The sequence below is a fragment of the Vulpes vulpes genome, chromosome 1 (assembly GCF_048418805.1).
Source record: "Vulpes vulpes isolate BD-2025 chromosome 1, VulVul3, whole genome shotgun sequence".
Lineage (NCBI taxonomy): Eukaryota > Metazoa > Chordata > Mammalia > Carnivora > Canidae > Vulpes > Vulpes vulpes.
Window position 1 is genome coordinate 63,917,007 of NC_132780.1, and position 15,561 is coordinate 63,932,567.

At 41.3% G+C, this 15,561-nt stretch overlaps 1 protein-coding gene across 2 annotated transcripts in view; it reads left to right on the forward strand.

Annotated features, from left to right (window-relative positions):
- The first annotated feature begins 8,509 nt into the window (after positions 1 to 8,509).
- Positions 8,510 to 15,561, forward strand: part of GOPC (golgi associated PDZ and coiled-coil motif containing) — a 37,532-nt gene continuing 30,480 nt past the window's right edge. For both annotated transcript variants that reach the window (XM_026002424.2, XM_026002425.2), the window contains exon 1: positions 8,510 to 9,012. In XM_026002424.2, the coding sequence (XP_025858209.2) occupies positions 8,725 to 9,012 (288 nt within the window). In that variant the 5' untranslated portion in view covers positions 8,510 to 8,724. The remainder of the gene's footprint in view (positions 9,013 to 15,561) is intronic.

A 15,561-nucleotide genomic window follows, 5' to 3' on the forward strand; every position in this document is an offset into this window, starting at 1 on the left:
TATATTTTATACTGTGAACAGTTTTACTTTATCAGGTTGTAAACATACTCATATACAACTTTATATTCTGCACCTTTTACTAGTATATTTTTCATGCTGTTTTATATTTTCCATGAATATAAATTTAAATGTCTAATAGTCCATCAAGACTATTGTCCTGGGCAGCCCTGGTGACTCAGTGGTTTAGCTCAGCCTTCGGCCCAGGGTGTAATCCTGGGGACCTGGGATCGAGTTCCACATCGGGCTCCCTGCATGGAGCCTGCTTCTCCCTCTGCCTGTGTCTCTGCCTCTCTCTCTCTCTCTGTCTCTCTGAATAAATAAATAAAACCTTTAAAAAAAATTATTGTCCCAATTTGATTAACTACTAAGTGTTGCATTTACTACTAAGTGTTTCCTGATTTGAACATTACAAATATATACAATTGGATCATAAAAAGTTTGAAAATGTTTTGGAGAATGAGAGCTCTATGTGTTCTGCAGACCACGGCTACTTATTTAGAGTGGGCTAAAAAGTCTTTAATTTTTTTTCCAGTAGAACAGTCTTATTGATACCATAAACTGCGGAGAAAGTATAGAACAAAGGTACAGCCTAGATGCTTGAGGGACACACATGTTTTGCTGTACCTGCTCTGGGGGCAACAGGTCCCTCTATATTTATGTTGTGCTAAGAAGCAGCCACAAAAATTGCCACGACTGCTCAGCTTCTGGAATGCTATCTGTAGACTTTTGGACTTTTCGCATGTTGATGAAGAACCATGGGTTTAAAATTCCCTACCTTGGGGATCCCTGGGTGGCGCAGCGGTTTGGCGCCTGCCTTTGGCCCAGGGCGTGATCCTGGAGACCTGGGATCGAATCCCACATCAGGCTCCCGGTGCATGGAGCCTGCTTCTCCCTCCGCCTGTGTCTCTGCCTCTCTCTCTCTCTGTGACTATCATAAATAAATAAAAATTAAAAAAATTTAAAAAAAAAAATAAAAAATAAAATTCCCTACCTTTGGCTTGTGTTTTTTAGGTTTCAAGTTTATGGATCCCTAAGGCTAAGTGTGGACATACTGTTCTTTTCTCTGAAAAGATTTAACAACACGTATCTGACCATTATTACGTGGCTTCTTTGGGCAAGGAGAAACCTAGTACAGAAACATGGGTGTCTTTCTCAAGAATAGAAACTCAAATGACTCACCCATAACTGTTCAGAATAGAGCCCAGAATCTAGGTTTCATCTTTCAGGGCAAGAAAGATTGCAATCTCAAAGAATATGTTTTGACATTTGAATTTGGATTAAATTAGATTTATCCCTTTTGTTTTGATTCTCAAGCCAAGATCCTCCCTATCTTGCTTTCATATGTTCTTTATCTGTATCCCTCCCTCTCCTTGCCTCCCTTTGCTTGTTCCTTTCTATAACCCAGGGGTCCTCAACCAGGGGCAATTTGGCAATTTCTGGAGACATTTTTTATGACAATAAAAGGTAGTTGTGATGGGGAGAGGATAGGCAGTAACAAGGGCATCTATAGAGTAATGGCCAAGGATGCTACTAAACACTCTACATAAAATGTACAAGATAGCCCCACAACAAAGAGCTATGAAGTCCAAAATGTCAACAGTGCCATTAAGAAACCCCACAATAAATACAAATGTGAGTCTCAATGTAGTAGAAATATGCCCTCTTTGATTTATAAAAAGGAAAGGGCTAGTTCCCATTATAGACAGAAAACTGAATTCTAGAGAATAAACTAACTAACCCAAGTTTTCCCTGAAGTGAGTCTGTAAGCATTGGCTTATGATTTCTATTATAAAACTGGTCAACCAAGAGCTAAATAGAAAGCTTTAATTTATGAAAACCTCCTTTTAGGTAAAAGAAAAGATATTTTAAAGAATAAAAAATTATGGGGTCCCTGGGTGGCTCAGTGGGTTAAGTGTCTGCCTTTGGCTCAGGTCATGATCCCAGTATCCTCAGATCAAGTCCTGCATCCGGTTCCCACAGGGAGCCTGCTTCTCCCTCTGCCTGTCTCTGCCTCTCTCTCTGTGTATCTTTCATGAATAAATAAATAAAATCTTAAAAAAAAAAAAAAAAAAGAAAGAAAAGAAAAGAAAAAGGGGCAGCCTGGGTGGCTCAGCAGTTTAGCGCCGCCTTCAGCCCAGGGTGTGACCCTGGAGACCCGGGACTGAGTCCCACGTCAGGCTCCCTGCATGGACCCTGCTTCTCCCTCTTGCCTCAGTCTCTGACGCATTCTCTCTCTCTCTCTCTCTCTCTCTCTCTCTCGAAAATAAATAAAATCTTAAAAAAAGAAAAAGAAAAAGAAATGACTGAAAATTGGGTAACACACACAATTGTGAAAACCTAGAGAACCAGATTTGGAAATGGCAAAAATAAAAGGAAGCCTATATAGCCAGAATCACAGGCAAAAATCACACTTCAATCTAGTATCACCAAAGAACTTGGATGCCCTGGCCTCCACTGATTAATCAGAAATTGTGTATCACTGCTGGCCCTCACTGCTACTAAAAAAGGGATGTTGCTACTCCCAGTCCCATCTCTCCTCCCTGTCAAGAAGAATTGTCCCAATCCTCACCTTACTGTCTCCAAAGTAAAAATTCCAGGTGGATTATTTTGGTTAGCTGACCCCAGAGCATGCTCCAGCTGTGTCACAGAGCTGGGAGACTGTGCTTTTCTGACAATTTCAGTTCATTATGGGAAGAAGACTCTGTTTGCCATATTCAAGTTACAAAGGGTAGGGAATTCCCTAAACAGAGGAATGGAACTCAAATATGGGCAGTCCTCCACTTTTAGTGACAAATATCCACTATAAAAGTCTTTTCATCCTCACTCCCCCTGCTTACCATGGCCACAAGAGCCAAAGGAGTTTTAAGTGAGTTACAATCAAATGGGGCCAAACGAATTCCACTTCCAACAACTCTTGTGACATGGCTTTTGTATAATTGTTTCTCTATACTCTTCTGATTGGTTTATTTGGAAGACTATAAGAATTCTAAAGGAGATAATTTAGGGTATTCTTATACTTTTTAATCTAAGTGCAAAAAAAAAGATAACTAATGTTATCTTAAACAGTGTTCAGAATGCAATTGTTTGGGGCCCCTTGCAGAATCAATATGTAAGAAACATAAATGATAGGGGCTCATGAGTGGGAGTCTATGTTTGATCTGTAAAGTCTGACAATCTAAAAAATAAACAGTGACTTGACAGTGGATGAAAGAGGAAGAATCAATGATTAGTAAACTCTGATACCACTGTTGATAAATGGTGGTTTTAGATAATGCTGAATCAAATCTGGAGCTGTGGGAAAGGGTAAATAAAGAATGTAAATCAAATAACAGGTGGAAAGGCAGTTGTAGTTGGTCTTTGAGAATGTAACAAAAAAAGTAGTAATACAGATTTTGAAAATTGTTTTTGTTATGTTTTGTCTTTAGGTTTGGGCACACCACACAAAAATGTAGTAGCCAATACATTTTAACTATGGAATAGGTAAAAGAATTCTCAAAGCTTAAGTTATACTGGGTGCATTATTAGTCAAATCAACCAGATCATTGTTAAATAAATCTTTTATTTAGGTTGACAAAAAATATTTCTTGGATTTTAAAGGCAAACATGTATTTTCTAGATATTCCTAACTCCTGAGCCAATATAAAAATAGTTTATGGCTCTCTGGCAGGCATCAAAGGTATGTCTTGAAAAGTGACAGTTTTTTTTTCCTTAGTACACTGTGCTACATCTTAATTATTAAACTGATTCCACAAATACTTACATCATTCCTACCATATTCTATGTTCTGTTTTAGGAACTGGAATTCAAAAATAAGTAAGATACAGATATCACTACAAGGAGCTCACAGTCTAAGGGGCTCCAAAAAATATGATGAATGCTGTGCTGTAGCAGGTATTTGCAGGAAACTAAATGGTTGATGGTATCTATAGCTCCACTTCAGAAGAAAAAAGGAAGGTTTCCTGAAAGAGGAGTCTGAGCTAGTCCTAAATCACTGCACCAAAATTCTCAAATTTTAAGAAGAGGGCAAACAGTTAAATATAAATATAAATATATATATATTTATAAATATATATATTATAATAAATGATCAGAAGGAGAATAAACCTCAGAAATCACTTTGGGATGCCTGGATTTACTTCTTCAACATGCCTATCTTGAAATTTCATAGCTAGTAAATGTGAATAAATATAACTTAAATAATACGTATGAACATGTATGAACTTGATATTCCAAAACTTTATCCACATTGTTCAAGTAAAATGGTAGTGGATTTTGCTTGGTTTTTTCATCATAACAACTGTTTTTAGCACCCAAAATTAATACTTTACCTTTTCTGTTTTCTCAGTGGGGTTACTAGAGAGTAAATGAAATCTGCAAAGCTTAGTACAGGGTCTGGCACACAGTAGAGTTCAATAAATGGCAGTCTCCCTCTCCAGTCCAGAGTGGATCTTCTATGGCCATTCAATTACAGAGCCTTTGCAACTGAAGATGCTCTCTAAGTGTTTGAATTCTACAGTAACTTCACAGCTTAAGTGCTAGTGCTCACCCAAGAAATCCTTAACACCTTCTCTTTTTCCCAGTTTTCTCAGTCCCCACCCTATTTATTCTTAGAATACCTTGTGGCAAAACTCTGGGGGGATAAGTTCCTAAAACAAAGCCGTCTCATTTAAGTTGTATTAGAAATTTTTAATCACATAAACATGGTTCATGAAACAGCAACTGGAAGTTTCTGCCAATGTAATTGCAAATAGAAGTATCAATATTTTATTATCTCTAGGAAAATAAATCCCACAGGAATTGAGATTACATACAATTCCAAATTCTAGAGTAGGTCAAGAGAAGGTAATTAAAAATAAATAAATAAATAAATAAATAAATAAATAAATAAATAAATAAATTTAGTCAATGGGGGAAGAAAGGCAATAAATGTAAACAACGCATATGGACAACAGATGGCAGCACTAGAATGTCAAACCCTACTTTCCCCTTCCATATTAGGTTGTGACTTGCAGAAATGCAAATCCCTGGTAGAGGTGGGCCAAAGATAATGTCTATATAAAGGGTCAGGAACATTTGAAAGAGTCACATAATACCAAGATAACAAGCACACAGAGACGTGGCAGCTGCTGCATAGTGTGATAATGAGAAGGGACAACAAGAGATAAAAAGTATTCTGAGATACAGGGAGTGTGATTTGTGGAAGTTGTAAAGGTTGCAAACAGAAATGGCACTGGGTTCTACAATCCTGAAAATGGGGTATTCACTGAGGATCAGAGAACTGGAAGCATAAACACTTAAAATGCATTTCAGCTGTACCCACACAGTATGGTAGGAAGTTGAATGATACTTCTTTTTAAAGAAATTGAATTTATTTTCTAGCCCATATAAACTAAAGAGAGTGATAACAGAAAATGAGTATCATATATTATTATAATTACTTTTGGTAATATTCTTACATATCATAGATTTGTATATGTCTTATAACTGGTAATAAATTATTATCTTTTTTTTTTTTTTTTTTTAGAAAAACTTTTGGACAGGTGGTTCAGTCAGTTAGGCACGAACTCTTGATTTTGTCTTGGGTCATGATCTCAGGGTCCTGAAATCCGGCTCCACTAGGTCTGTGGTGGAGTGGAGCCTGCTTAGGATTCTCTCTCTCCCTCTGCCCTTCCTGTCTCTCAAAAAAGAAAGAAAAAGAAGGAGGGAGGGAGGGAGGGAGGGAGGGAAGGAAGGAAGGAAGGAAGGAAGGAAGGAAGGAAGGAAGGAAGGAAGGAAGGAAAAGAAAGAAAAGAAAGAGAGAAAGAAAGAAAAGAAGGAAGGAAGCAAAGCAAAACCTTTTGGACTGATTTGCCAATTTATCATGCTGGTAACTTATATAAAAAGAAATGGTTTCCCTCATCCCTCTATATTCCAGGGTCAATAGCTAAGACTTTGGAGGAAAAAAGGCACCTAGATTGAAATCTCACCTCACTTGATTTTTAGCTATATGACTTTACCAAGATACTTAGGCTCTCAGAATCATCTATTAAAAAGTGATAATAAGCTCCCTCATATGATTTTGTGAGGGTCAAAGAATTAAAGCAAATAGCATAATACTTTACACATAGTATGTTTTCAACTACTGAAAGCTGTTTTAATGTGATTCCATATATGTGTTCCCCTCTAATTTTAAATTATTTACTTCAAATTCCTGAAAATGCATTGTTAACTATAATATGTACAGAGAAAGTGGCTGAGAACTTGGTAGCTGCAATAATGATGTTCTTGCAAACATTGCAGATGAAAATAAAGTTAACCTGGAATGGAATGAGGGAAGATGCATATTTTAGTTTTATACTATTTCTTGTGTATTAAAACCTATGTCAAGGTGCCTATTTAAGTTCAAGGGAAAGGTCTCAGTTAGTTTTGCTTAGCTGAGTTTGCTGAAGCCAAAGGACTTCTATTGACCTATGCTAACTAGTGTGTTCTGCAGTACCCAGAAAGCAAACTAGAGCTATGATTTCTTTTTTTTTCTTTAATTTTTTTTTATTTTATTATTTATTTATGATAGTCATACAGAGAGAGAGAGAGAGAGGCAGAGACACAGGCAGAGGGAGAAGCAGGCTCCATGCACCGGGAGCCCGACGTGGGATTCGATCCCGGGTCTCCAGGATCGCGCCCTGGGCCAAAGGCAGGCGCTAAACCGCTGCGCCACCCAGGGATCCCAGAGCTATGATTTCTTATTCCTCAGTGGCCCTGCGTTGGTGAGGGGTACACAATGCAGGCTTTGGTGGTGATCAACTGGAAGAGTCTGTTCCAGATCACAGGATTCTATAAGTGGCTAGTAAAATAACCCCTTAGGCAATGCAAGAGAGACAGTTCTCACCAGCCTACTCTAATGTCTGATTTCTCCTTCCCTTTCTAAGACTGGACTACTCTAGAAGTGTAAGGGGGTTGACAGTGAAGAGGGCTAATGGTGAAGAGCAGTTTGTGAACACTCTCAGGGTACCATGAAATTCAAATAAAAGTTATAGCTATGGGGGTTAGACTCACTAGCCTACGAGCTCTGTTTGAGTGAGACTCAGGTCTCACCTGTGTGTCCCCAGTGCCTCAACAGGGCTCTGCATTCAATATACCCTATTATATTGGGTATATTGCACTGCTGGGTATTTACCCCAAAGATACAAATGCAGTGAAACGCCGGGACACCTGCACCCCAACGTTTATAGCAGCAATGTCCACAATATCCAAACTGTGGATGGAGCCTCGGTGTCTATCGACAGATGAATGGATAAAAAAGATGTGGTCTATGTACACAATGGAGTATTACTCAGCCATTAGAAACGACAAATACCCACCATTTGCTTTGACATGGATGGACCTGGAAGGTACGACGCTGAGTGAAGTCAATTGGAAAAGGACAAACATTATATGGTTTCACTCATTGGGGGAATATAAGAAATAGTGAAAGGGATTATAGGGGAAAGGAGGGAAAATGAGTGGGAAATATCAGAGAGGGAGACAAACCATGAGAGACTCCTAACTCTGGGAAACCAACGAGGGGTGGTGGAAAGGGAGGTGGGGGCGGGGACGGGGTAACTGGGTGATGCGCACTGAGGGGGGCACTTGACGGGATGAGCACTGGGTGATATGCTGTATGTTGGCAAATCGAACTCCAATAAAAATATTGGAAACTCAGTATTTTTAACCCAAACTCAAAAACTCAAACTCAAAAATATATATCTAAAATATATATATATATTTATCAATACATGAATCTTCACAGTTTTGTTTTTATGAAACGCCACTGTGGGAACAATTTTAAAAACAGTTTCCTTGGAAATGCATGACCTGTGGTGTAATAATAAGGAATACCAAAAGCGAAGCATTCATTTTTACCTTAATACTGCGGGAAGTGGATTTTAGGAAGTAAGGTTTCGAGGTCAAAGGACACAAGGAAACGGGCCAGCTAACACGTGGCCGGGTGGGACACTAGAACACAGGTCGGCCCGGGGCTCTGCATCACAAAACGTCTGGTGGGGAATTGGGCAGAACCCGTGCCGCACCCGCAGCGTCGGGCCTGGCTCTGCAAGAAGAGCTCGTCTGCTCACCCGCCTCACCCCTCCACGGGGCGCTCCTGGAAAGGTAAGACGTGGTCACTGCGCATGCCCACACCGCCCTTCCTCACAGTCCCTTCCCTGCCTCGGGACGTCCCCGCAGCAGCTGTCCTGGAAGACTTTAGAACGGCTCCCGCCCACTCTGAAGTCAAGTGGGCGGAAGCCGTTCCTCTCTGCGACGTGGACACCCTTCTCTTCCTCTGGCCTCTGCAGCTCGGAAGCCAACACGATGCCTTCCCGTTTCTCCGGGAATCGAGCGGGATCTTGCCAGTTGTCAATATGGCCGCCGACGGGCCGGTGCCCGGCAGAGGCTTTTCATAGGCCGAGGTCGCATCCTAGCCCCGCCCACGTCGTCCCTCCGGGACGCGTCCGCCTAGGGCTTCGCTACGCATGCGCAGCGGGGGCGGGCCGGGAGGTGGGCCGGCCCGATCCTTCCGTGTGCCGCCGCCGCCGCCGCCGCCGTCGCCGCGTTCGCTTGGCTGCTGCTGCCGCTCCGGGGCTGCATTGGCGGCGTTAGCCGCGCGAGGGGAAGGGGGGAGCGGCGGAGCGTGCGTGCGCGGGGGTCCCCGCAGTCCCAGCAGTTCCTCTCGCGCGGGGTGGGCAGTCGGGGGAGGCCCTGGACGGCGCCATGTCGGCGGGCGGCCCGTGCCCGGCCGGAGCCGGAGGGGGCCCCGGGGGCGCCGCCTGCGCCGTGGGGGTCTCCCCCGGCGGGGTATCCATGTTCCGGTGGCTGGAGGTGCTGGAGAAGGAGTTCGACAAGGCCTTCGTGGATGTGGATCTGCTCCTGGGTGAGATCGACCCGGACCAGGCGGACATCACTTACGAGGGGAGACAGAAGATGACCAGCCTGAGTTCCTGCTTTGCGCAGCTCTGCCATAAAGCCCAGACGGTGTCCCAGATCAACCACAAGCTGGAGGTGAGCCGTGGGCCCCGGAGGAGGCGGCATTCAACGCATTTAACGCACCGGTGAAGCGACCCTAGAAAACTACCCCACTGGGGCTGCCTGGGCTTCGGAGGTGGACGGGGGAGCGCGTGTGTATGTGTGTGTAAGGGAAAGGGGGCGAGGTGAGGTTGGAGTAGAAGGAGGGGTGCAGACGCGTGGGTGGCCCGGGGTCCTGCCCCCCCCCCCGCCCCTCTCCTCTCTACGGAGGAGGGGGACGCGGGAACTAGTGACACCAGCCTCCTGTACCTGCAGCATTTAACAAACCAAAGACTTGAGCTCCAAAGAGCCTCAGTCCTGAGACTGTCTTGTCCCGCTTTGCCAATCGAGTTCTCTTACGGATTTTGCACGTCGACAAACTACTAGGTTTGTGCATCACCAGACTGAGACGGTGTTGATTGCTTTTTTTTAACTGTTTGAGGTCAACCTCTGTTGTTGCAACACATGCCATTCCCTGCATGCATGAGCAATGTAAGGGGATTCCCTCCAAGCTCTTAGGAAGGTTTAGTGGGATAAACAGGGTAGTACCGGTGTCCTCCTCTGTTTGCAGCTAGTCTTTAAATTACAGGCAGGTACCGCCAGAGTACCCTGCAATTTTTCAAATGACTTAGAACGTTGAGGTTTTGTCTGTCCTTCACTGTGTTTCCCAGAATCTGGTTTTATTTATGAGAGTGTGTGAAGAATGGTCATTTGCTTTAGTCTCTAATCTTGGGTGTGGGTGTGGGTTGTGGGTGGAGTGGTGGTGGTTCCAAAAAAAAAAAAACTAAAAAAATAATAATAATCCCCCCAAACCCTGCCACATTGTGCAGAAAGTTAAATTAATGCATTACTGTGATATTTAGAAACATGGGAGTTAAACGTTATTACATAAAGAGCATTCTCTAACTGGTTAATTTAAGAGAATGGAGCTTTCATTTTAAAGTAGATAAAAATAGGGTAATCAGTGATGTGCAAAGAAAGCTCTTTGAACATTTGGGTTTCCTAAGAAATCATCGTTGCTATTAGTTATAATGATTGAGAGTACCCGTTGGATTCCTGTCAATATGAGTACCAGATATATATCCTCTCTAGGACCGGTGTGGTTAGCATTCTTTCTCTTCCCTGTCAGTGAGCCATGAAAAAGGTGATCTAATTCATCTGCGATTAGCATAGATGCAAAACAGAGATTCTGCTGAAAGAACGGTTCCATTTCTTCCATCCCTTTTGAAAAGGTTGGAATTCAAGTGCTGATACGAAGCTAATCACTTCTTGTTCTAGGTGTATGAAATGTTTCTTGATTTAGAGGTTATTTCTAGAAGACAGTTTATTTTTCAGGCAGTGAAAATGCATTTAGCGTTTTTTAGAGAGAGCACTTTAGCTTTAAATAACAGAGCAAGAGTCGCTTTGCTACATGAGAACTTTCATATCATTTACAACTGCAGGTATCTATGGAGGATAAACAGCTTTTTAAAAATGAAACAATATCTAATGATTTTTTTTTGAATGACCAAAGGACACTCTCAATAGTGGTATTTTGCTGTCAGATATAAAATCTAATGTGGAGAAAAGATTATTCTATGAGTAGGAGATGGTGCTCGGTCTTTCTCATCTTTAAATATTTTAGATGGGTATTCAGAGCTATAATAAATTATGTATGTTCTTTTTCTCAGAAATTGTAATTACATATTCTGACTCCACATCCTGGCTTAGAAGGTGGTGTTATTTCTCAAAATAAGAAATGCTAGCCTGTCATGATGTGAGCATATTTCTTCAACATGCTTGAAGACCCTTGACTTAAAAGATCTTAGAAAATGGGGAGGGGACATTTTGTTTGTGTGTTTCTTCAGCTACATTTGGCTTATCTGTGCAGCTAATCTTTCTACATTTAGCAGGTTTTACAGTTTTTGTGGAATCGCTTGTGTACTGCTAAGGAGAGAGGGCCATTGTCAGTAGTGCCTTTCAAGGTAGATCTGCTGTTGGATTCTCTGCAGAATTTCAGGGGTTGCCTCATACACTGTTACCAATCATCTGAGATCTTGAAATCTTAGAAGAGATTTCCATACTTTCTAGTTCTGTCTTATTTCTTAATAAGTGGATCGAATTCTATTGTTTTAAGGACATGAACATTAAGATACAACATTTGAGGCCATGTATGGTTTGATATAACGGGTGTGCATTGAATTTCAGTGGTTTTAGAGATTAATACCTTAAACCATATAACCATAATAAAATATTTTTATCAAAACACAAGTACCTCCAGTATGGGTAACTTATTGAGTATCTTTGTAGATTGTTCCTTCTTCTGCACAGTTACTGTGTCTTTAGGTAATACCACGTTAAATATTAATATAGTAGTGAAGAAAACAATTTCAGCTTCAAAAAAATTACAGGTTACATTTTAAAATAAAATACAAATGACATCTATGTGACTGCTGCTTGCCATAAGTTATATTTGGGGAGAGGGTTATTAATAAGGGGAAGGGGAGGGCAAAGAATATCAAAATATATTATTAAGATAGTGCCATTTCAAATTACTCACGTCTCTTACACTTCCCACCTGCTTGAGAATTTCGGCAATGGTAAGCCACTTGGTGACAGCTATTCTGGAGTCACGGGTACTGAAAGGGATAGTAGTAAGAGGAGTAGTAGTAATATGGTATTAGTGTGTTGGAGTAGAACAAAGATTGAGAACCAATGCTTTAGAAAAACCTACCTTTCTACCTGGAAATACAATTTTCTGCCTTTTTACCCCTCTTTAAAATAACAGCAAAACATTACATCTGTCATATCCTCCTTTCCATCAACAATTGCTGAATCGGTATATCTTTTCAAAGCGGTTTACTGTTCACAACCATCAGTGGAGAAACTTTTAACTTTGATCTAGAGACATGTTTAAAATGAACTAATGAGGTACTGTTCTTTTACTGCTTTAAAGCTGCCCTGTTTTTATTTTATTTTTATTTTTATTTTTAGATTTTATTTATTTATTTATTCATGAGAGATACAAACAGAAAGAGAGGCAGAGACACAGGCAGAGGGAGAAGCAGGCTCCACGCAGGGAGCCCGACATGGGACTCAATCCGGGGTCTCCAGGATCAGGCCCTGGGCTGAAGGTGGGGCAAAACTGCTGAGCCACCCAGGCTGCCTGGCTCCCCAGCTGCCCTGTTTTTAAACAAGCAGTGATGCCATGTTGTATGAAGTGTGCAGCTTGAAGGTTACTATTGATTCAGTATGGGTTAATTGAGCACTAATTATGTGCCAGATGCTGTATTGGATATTTGGGATGCAGTGGAGAGCAAAAATGGATAAAGTCATTGCTGTTACAAAGCTTGGATAACTAACTATTGGATAGCTAATTGGGGTAATTATCACATAATTGTGAAATTACAACTTTGATGTGTTATGAAAGGTACATAAAATGATGAGAGCCTGTTCTGGGGGATCAGGAAGGCTTCCTTTTGGAAGTGACCATTGAGTTAAGACCTAAAGAATAAGTAGGAATTAATTAGGCCACAAGAAATAGGAATGTCATTCAATCTTCCAGTAGAGAGAACAGAAAGTGGAATGTACGTGACTGGCAAGTGCATAATTCACTTAAAGAACTAAAAAGAGATCTGGTATATGTTACATAAGAGCATTGTCAATTGTAATTGTCAATTGGCTGAAGAAGTGATATGCTAGATAAGTTTGAACAGGTAGGTAAGGACAATATCTACGTGATTTTATTGGCCTTGCAGTAGATCTGGGGACTCTATCATAGCATTGGGAAATGTTGTAAACTAGATGGTAACCTCAGGTATGAGGTTAAAATAGCTCACTCAGGCTAGGGTAAGGAGAGAGTTTGGGATAATGAACAGAATAAACGCAGGAAATCATTTAGGAGGCTCTTATTCTGATCCATATGAGAGGATGATAGTGCAGGCTAAGATAGTGAGATGGAGGGAAGTGAGCAGAACAGGAGAGGCTTGAGAAGTAAAAATAAGCAGTCTAGAAATGGAATGGAAGGATGAGGGAATTTAGGATGTCTGCAAGATGTCAGTTGGCTGGATAGGTAGATGGATGTGAATTATTAACAATAACTATATTTCTAACCTTACTAATCAATTACTAATGGCCAGACTGTTCTCAGGGTTTTGCATATATTGATTCGTCTAATTCTCACAACAGTCCTGTGTGATAGGTTTAATATTATTATTATTATTATTTTCATCTTTTACTCAGAATTAAGTAAGGGGCCCAGGGCTTCAGAACTAGAGAAACCAGTTTCTCCGAAACACACACATTTATGCCTGGTGGGGGGAGGGAGGAGGTGGAGAGAAAAGCAGGCAGAAAGAGTGAATGTGGCTGGATATATAGCTGGAAGGAGGAGTGTGGGGTTCCAGGGAGGTATTGTTATAAAAAACACATTTATAAGCCAATGAAAAGTATCTAGTTGAGAGGAAAGCTGAAAATGCTAGTGAAAGAGAGGGATAATTAGTAAGGTTTCTGAATGAAGAGGAGATCCAAGATACATGTAAAGATAATGGACAGCTTAAGTTGAAAGGACAGCTGTTGTACTTTGAGGGAGAGGGAGACTGAGAGCAGAAGGTGGGAAGTTAAGAGTTTTAGTCTGATGATTTCTTTATATTCTGTAAAACTGAAGCCTAGGACAGCTGCTGAAAGTGGGTGAGAGTAATAAGAGCTGGGAGAAAATAAAAAGATTTGAAATAGGTAAGAGTGGGAGAGCCAGCTGGCTGGAGAAATAGGACTGCCAGGCAACGTTGAAGACTTGCTTGGAGCTAGTTATCATAAATTCATGGTACAACCAGTCTGCCCTGTTGTGTGACTTTCTCTAGTCTTTCTCTTACTTGGTTAGTAACAGACACAGTGATGACAGTAATAATCCAGTGCTGTAGCAAGAAGTTTGCTATGCAGACAGGAGTGTTATTGAAATGAAAATGGTCATGGGGATGAAGAAACGGAGATAACCTTCAATTAAAGAAGTAGAAACAGGATTTGATAATTATGTACGTGCAGAGGGTGTGGAGGAGGAGAGGTTAAGATGCTACCACATTTCTGTTTGAGAAATGGCTTAGTTGATAGCTGTTTGAGTTTAATAGTCTCCCCTAAAATTCATGTCCACCCAGAATCTCAGAATGTGACTTTCTTTGGAAATAGTCTTTGCAGATGTGATTAATGTAAGAATTGAGGTAAGATCATAGCAGAATAGACTGGACCTTAAACCCAATGAGATTGTCCTGATAAGAGACACTCAGGACACACAGAGACACTGAGTAGAAGGCTATGTGAAGAAAGAATCGGAGATTGAGGTGACATGTCTGCAAGCTGAGAAATGCCAAGGATTGCTGTCAGCCACCAAAACCTGGGAGACAGGCATGGAACAGTTTCTCCTTCAGGGTATCCAGAAGGAAGCAACCTTTGATTTAAAGCTCCTGGCCTCCTGAATTGTGAGAGAATAAATTTTTGTTCTTTTAAGCCACCAACTTTGTGGTTATTTGTTATGATAGCCCTTGGAGACTTACACCATTTACTGCAATAAGGAATCCAGGAGAAGGAACAGGTCTGGCAGGAAAGATAACAGAGTTGAGTTTAGGAGATTGGGCATAGTTAAGCCTTATCCTTTCTTGCATTTTCCTAACATAGTCTCCTAGTGCTTTTTACCTGCTCCAAACTGTCCTTTCATTGTCAAAATCATTCTAAAATGTTTCATTTTAATGGTTCCTATCAAAAAAGGGCAACTCTGATTGGTCATTCTTTTTATACTTCCCTTTTACTTGTTGGCTGAAATTCAAACTCTAGCATGGTGGTCAGTGCCCACCCAGTGTGTGTGTCCTTATCCTTTGTCACCCCTTCTTAGCTCCTTTTGCCTCTCAATAACACTGGTCTTGGGCAGCCCAGGTGGGTCAGCGGTTTAGCACTGCCCATTGGCTGGCACCGCCCATTGGCTCAGGGTGTGATCCTGGAGACGCGGGGTCGAGTCTCATGTCGGGCTCCCTGCATGGAGCCCCCTTCTCCCTCTGCCTGTGTCTCTGCTTCTCTCTCTCCGTGTCTCTCATGAATAAATAAGTAAAATCTTAAAAAAAAAAAAAAAACTGGTCTGTTTGCAGTTCTCTAAATAGGCCTTGCTTTTTCGCATGGCATCACCACCTTTTACATAGGCTTTTTGTGTATAAGGCCTTCTCTGTCCCCTCTTTGTACAGCATTAAACACCCACTCATCTTTCAAGATACCACTTACATCACCATCTCTGAAAGCTGTCCTCACCCCACTTATCTCTCTGCTCTCTATAGGTAGAGGCTGTCATAACACCTTTAACTCACTTGAACTGTTAAGTTTGTTACCTTGTACTATCATTAATGGTTGCCACATCTCTTTACCTCTAGAAGGTAAGCTCTTCGAGGGTCAGGATGTTTAAGGTGAAATAATCTCAATATCAAAGGCTTTGTGAAAGCTAATTTTAAGTGGGAACATTTTCTCTTTGTGAACCCATTTTGATTTCTGAGAATTGGTTGGTGGTTTTTACCCTATAGTGCTTTCAAACCTTAT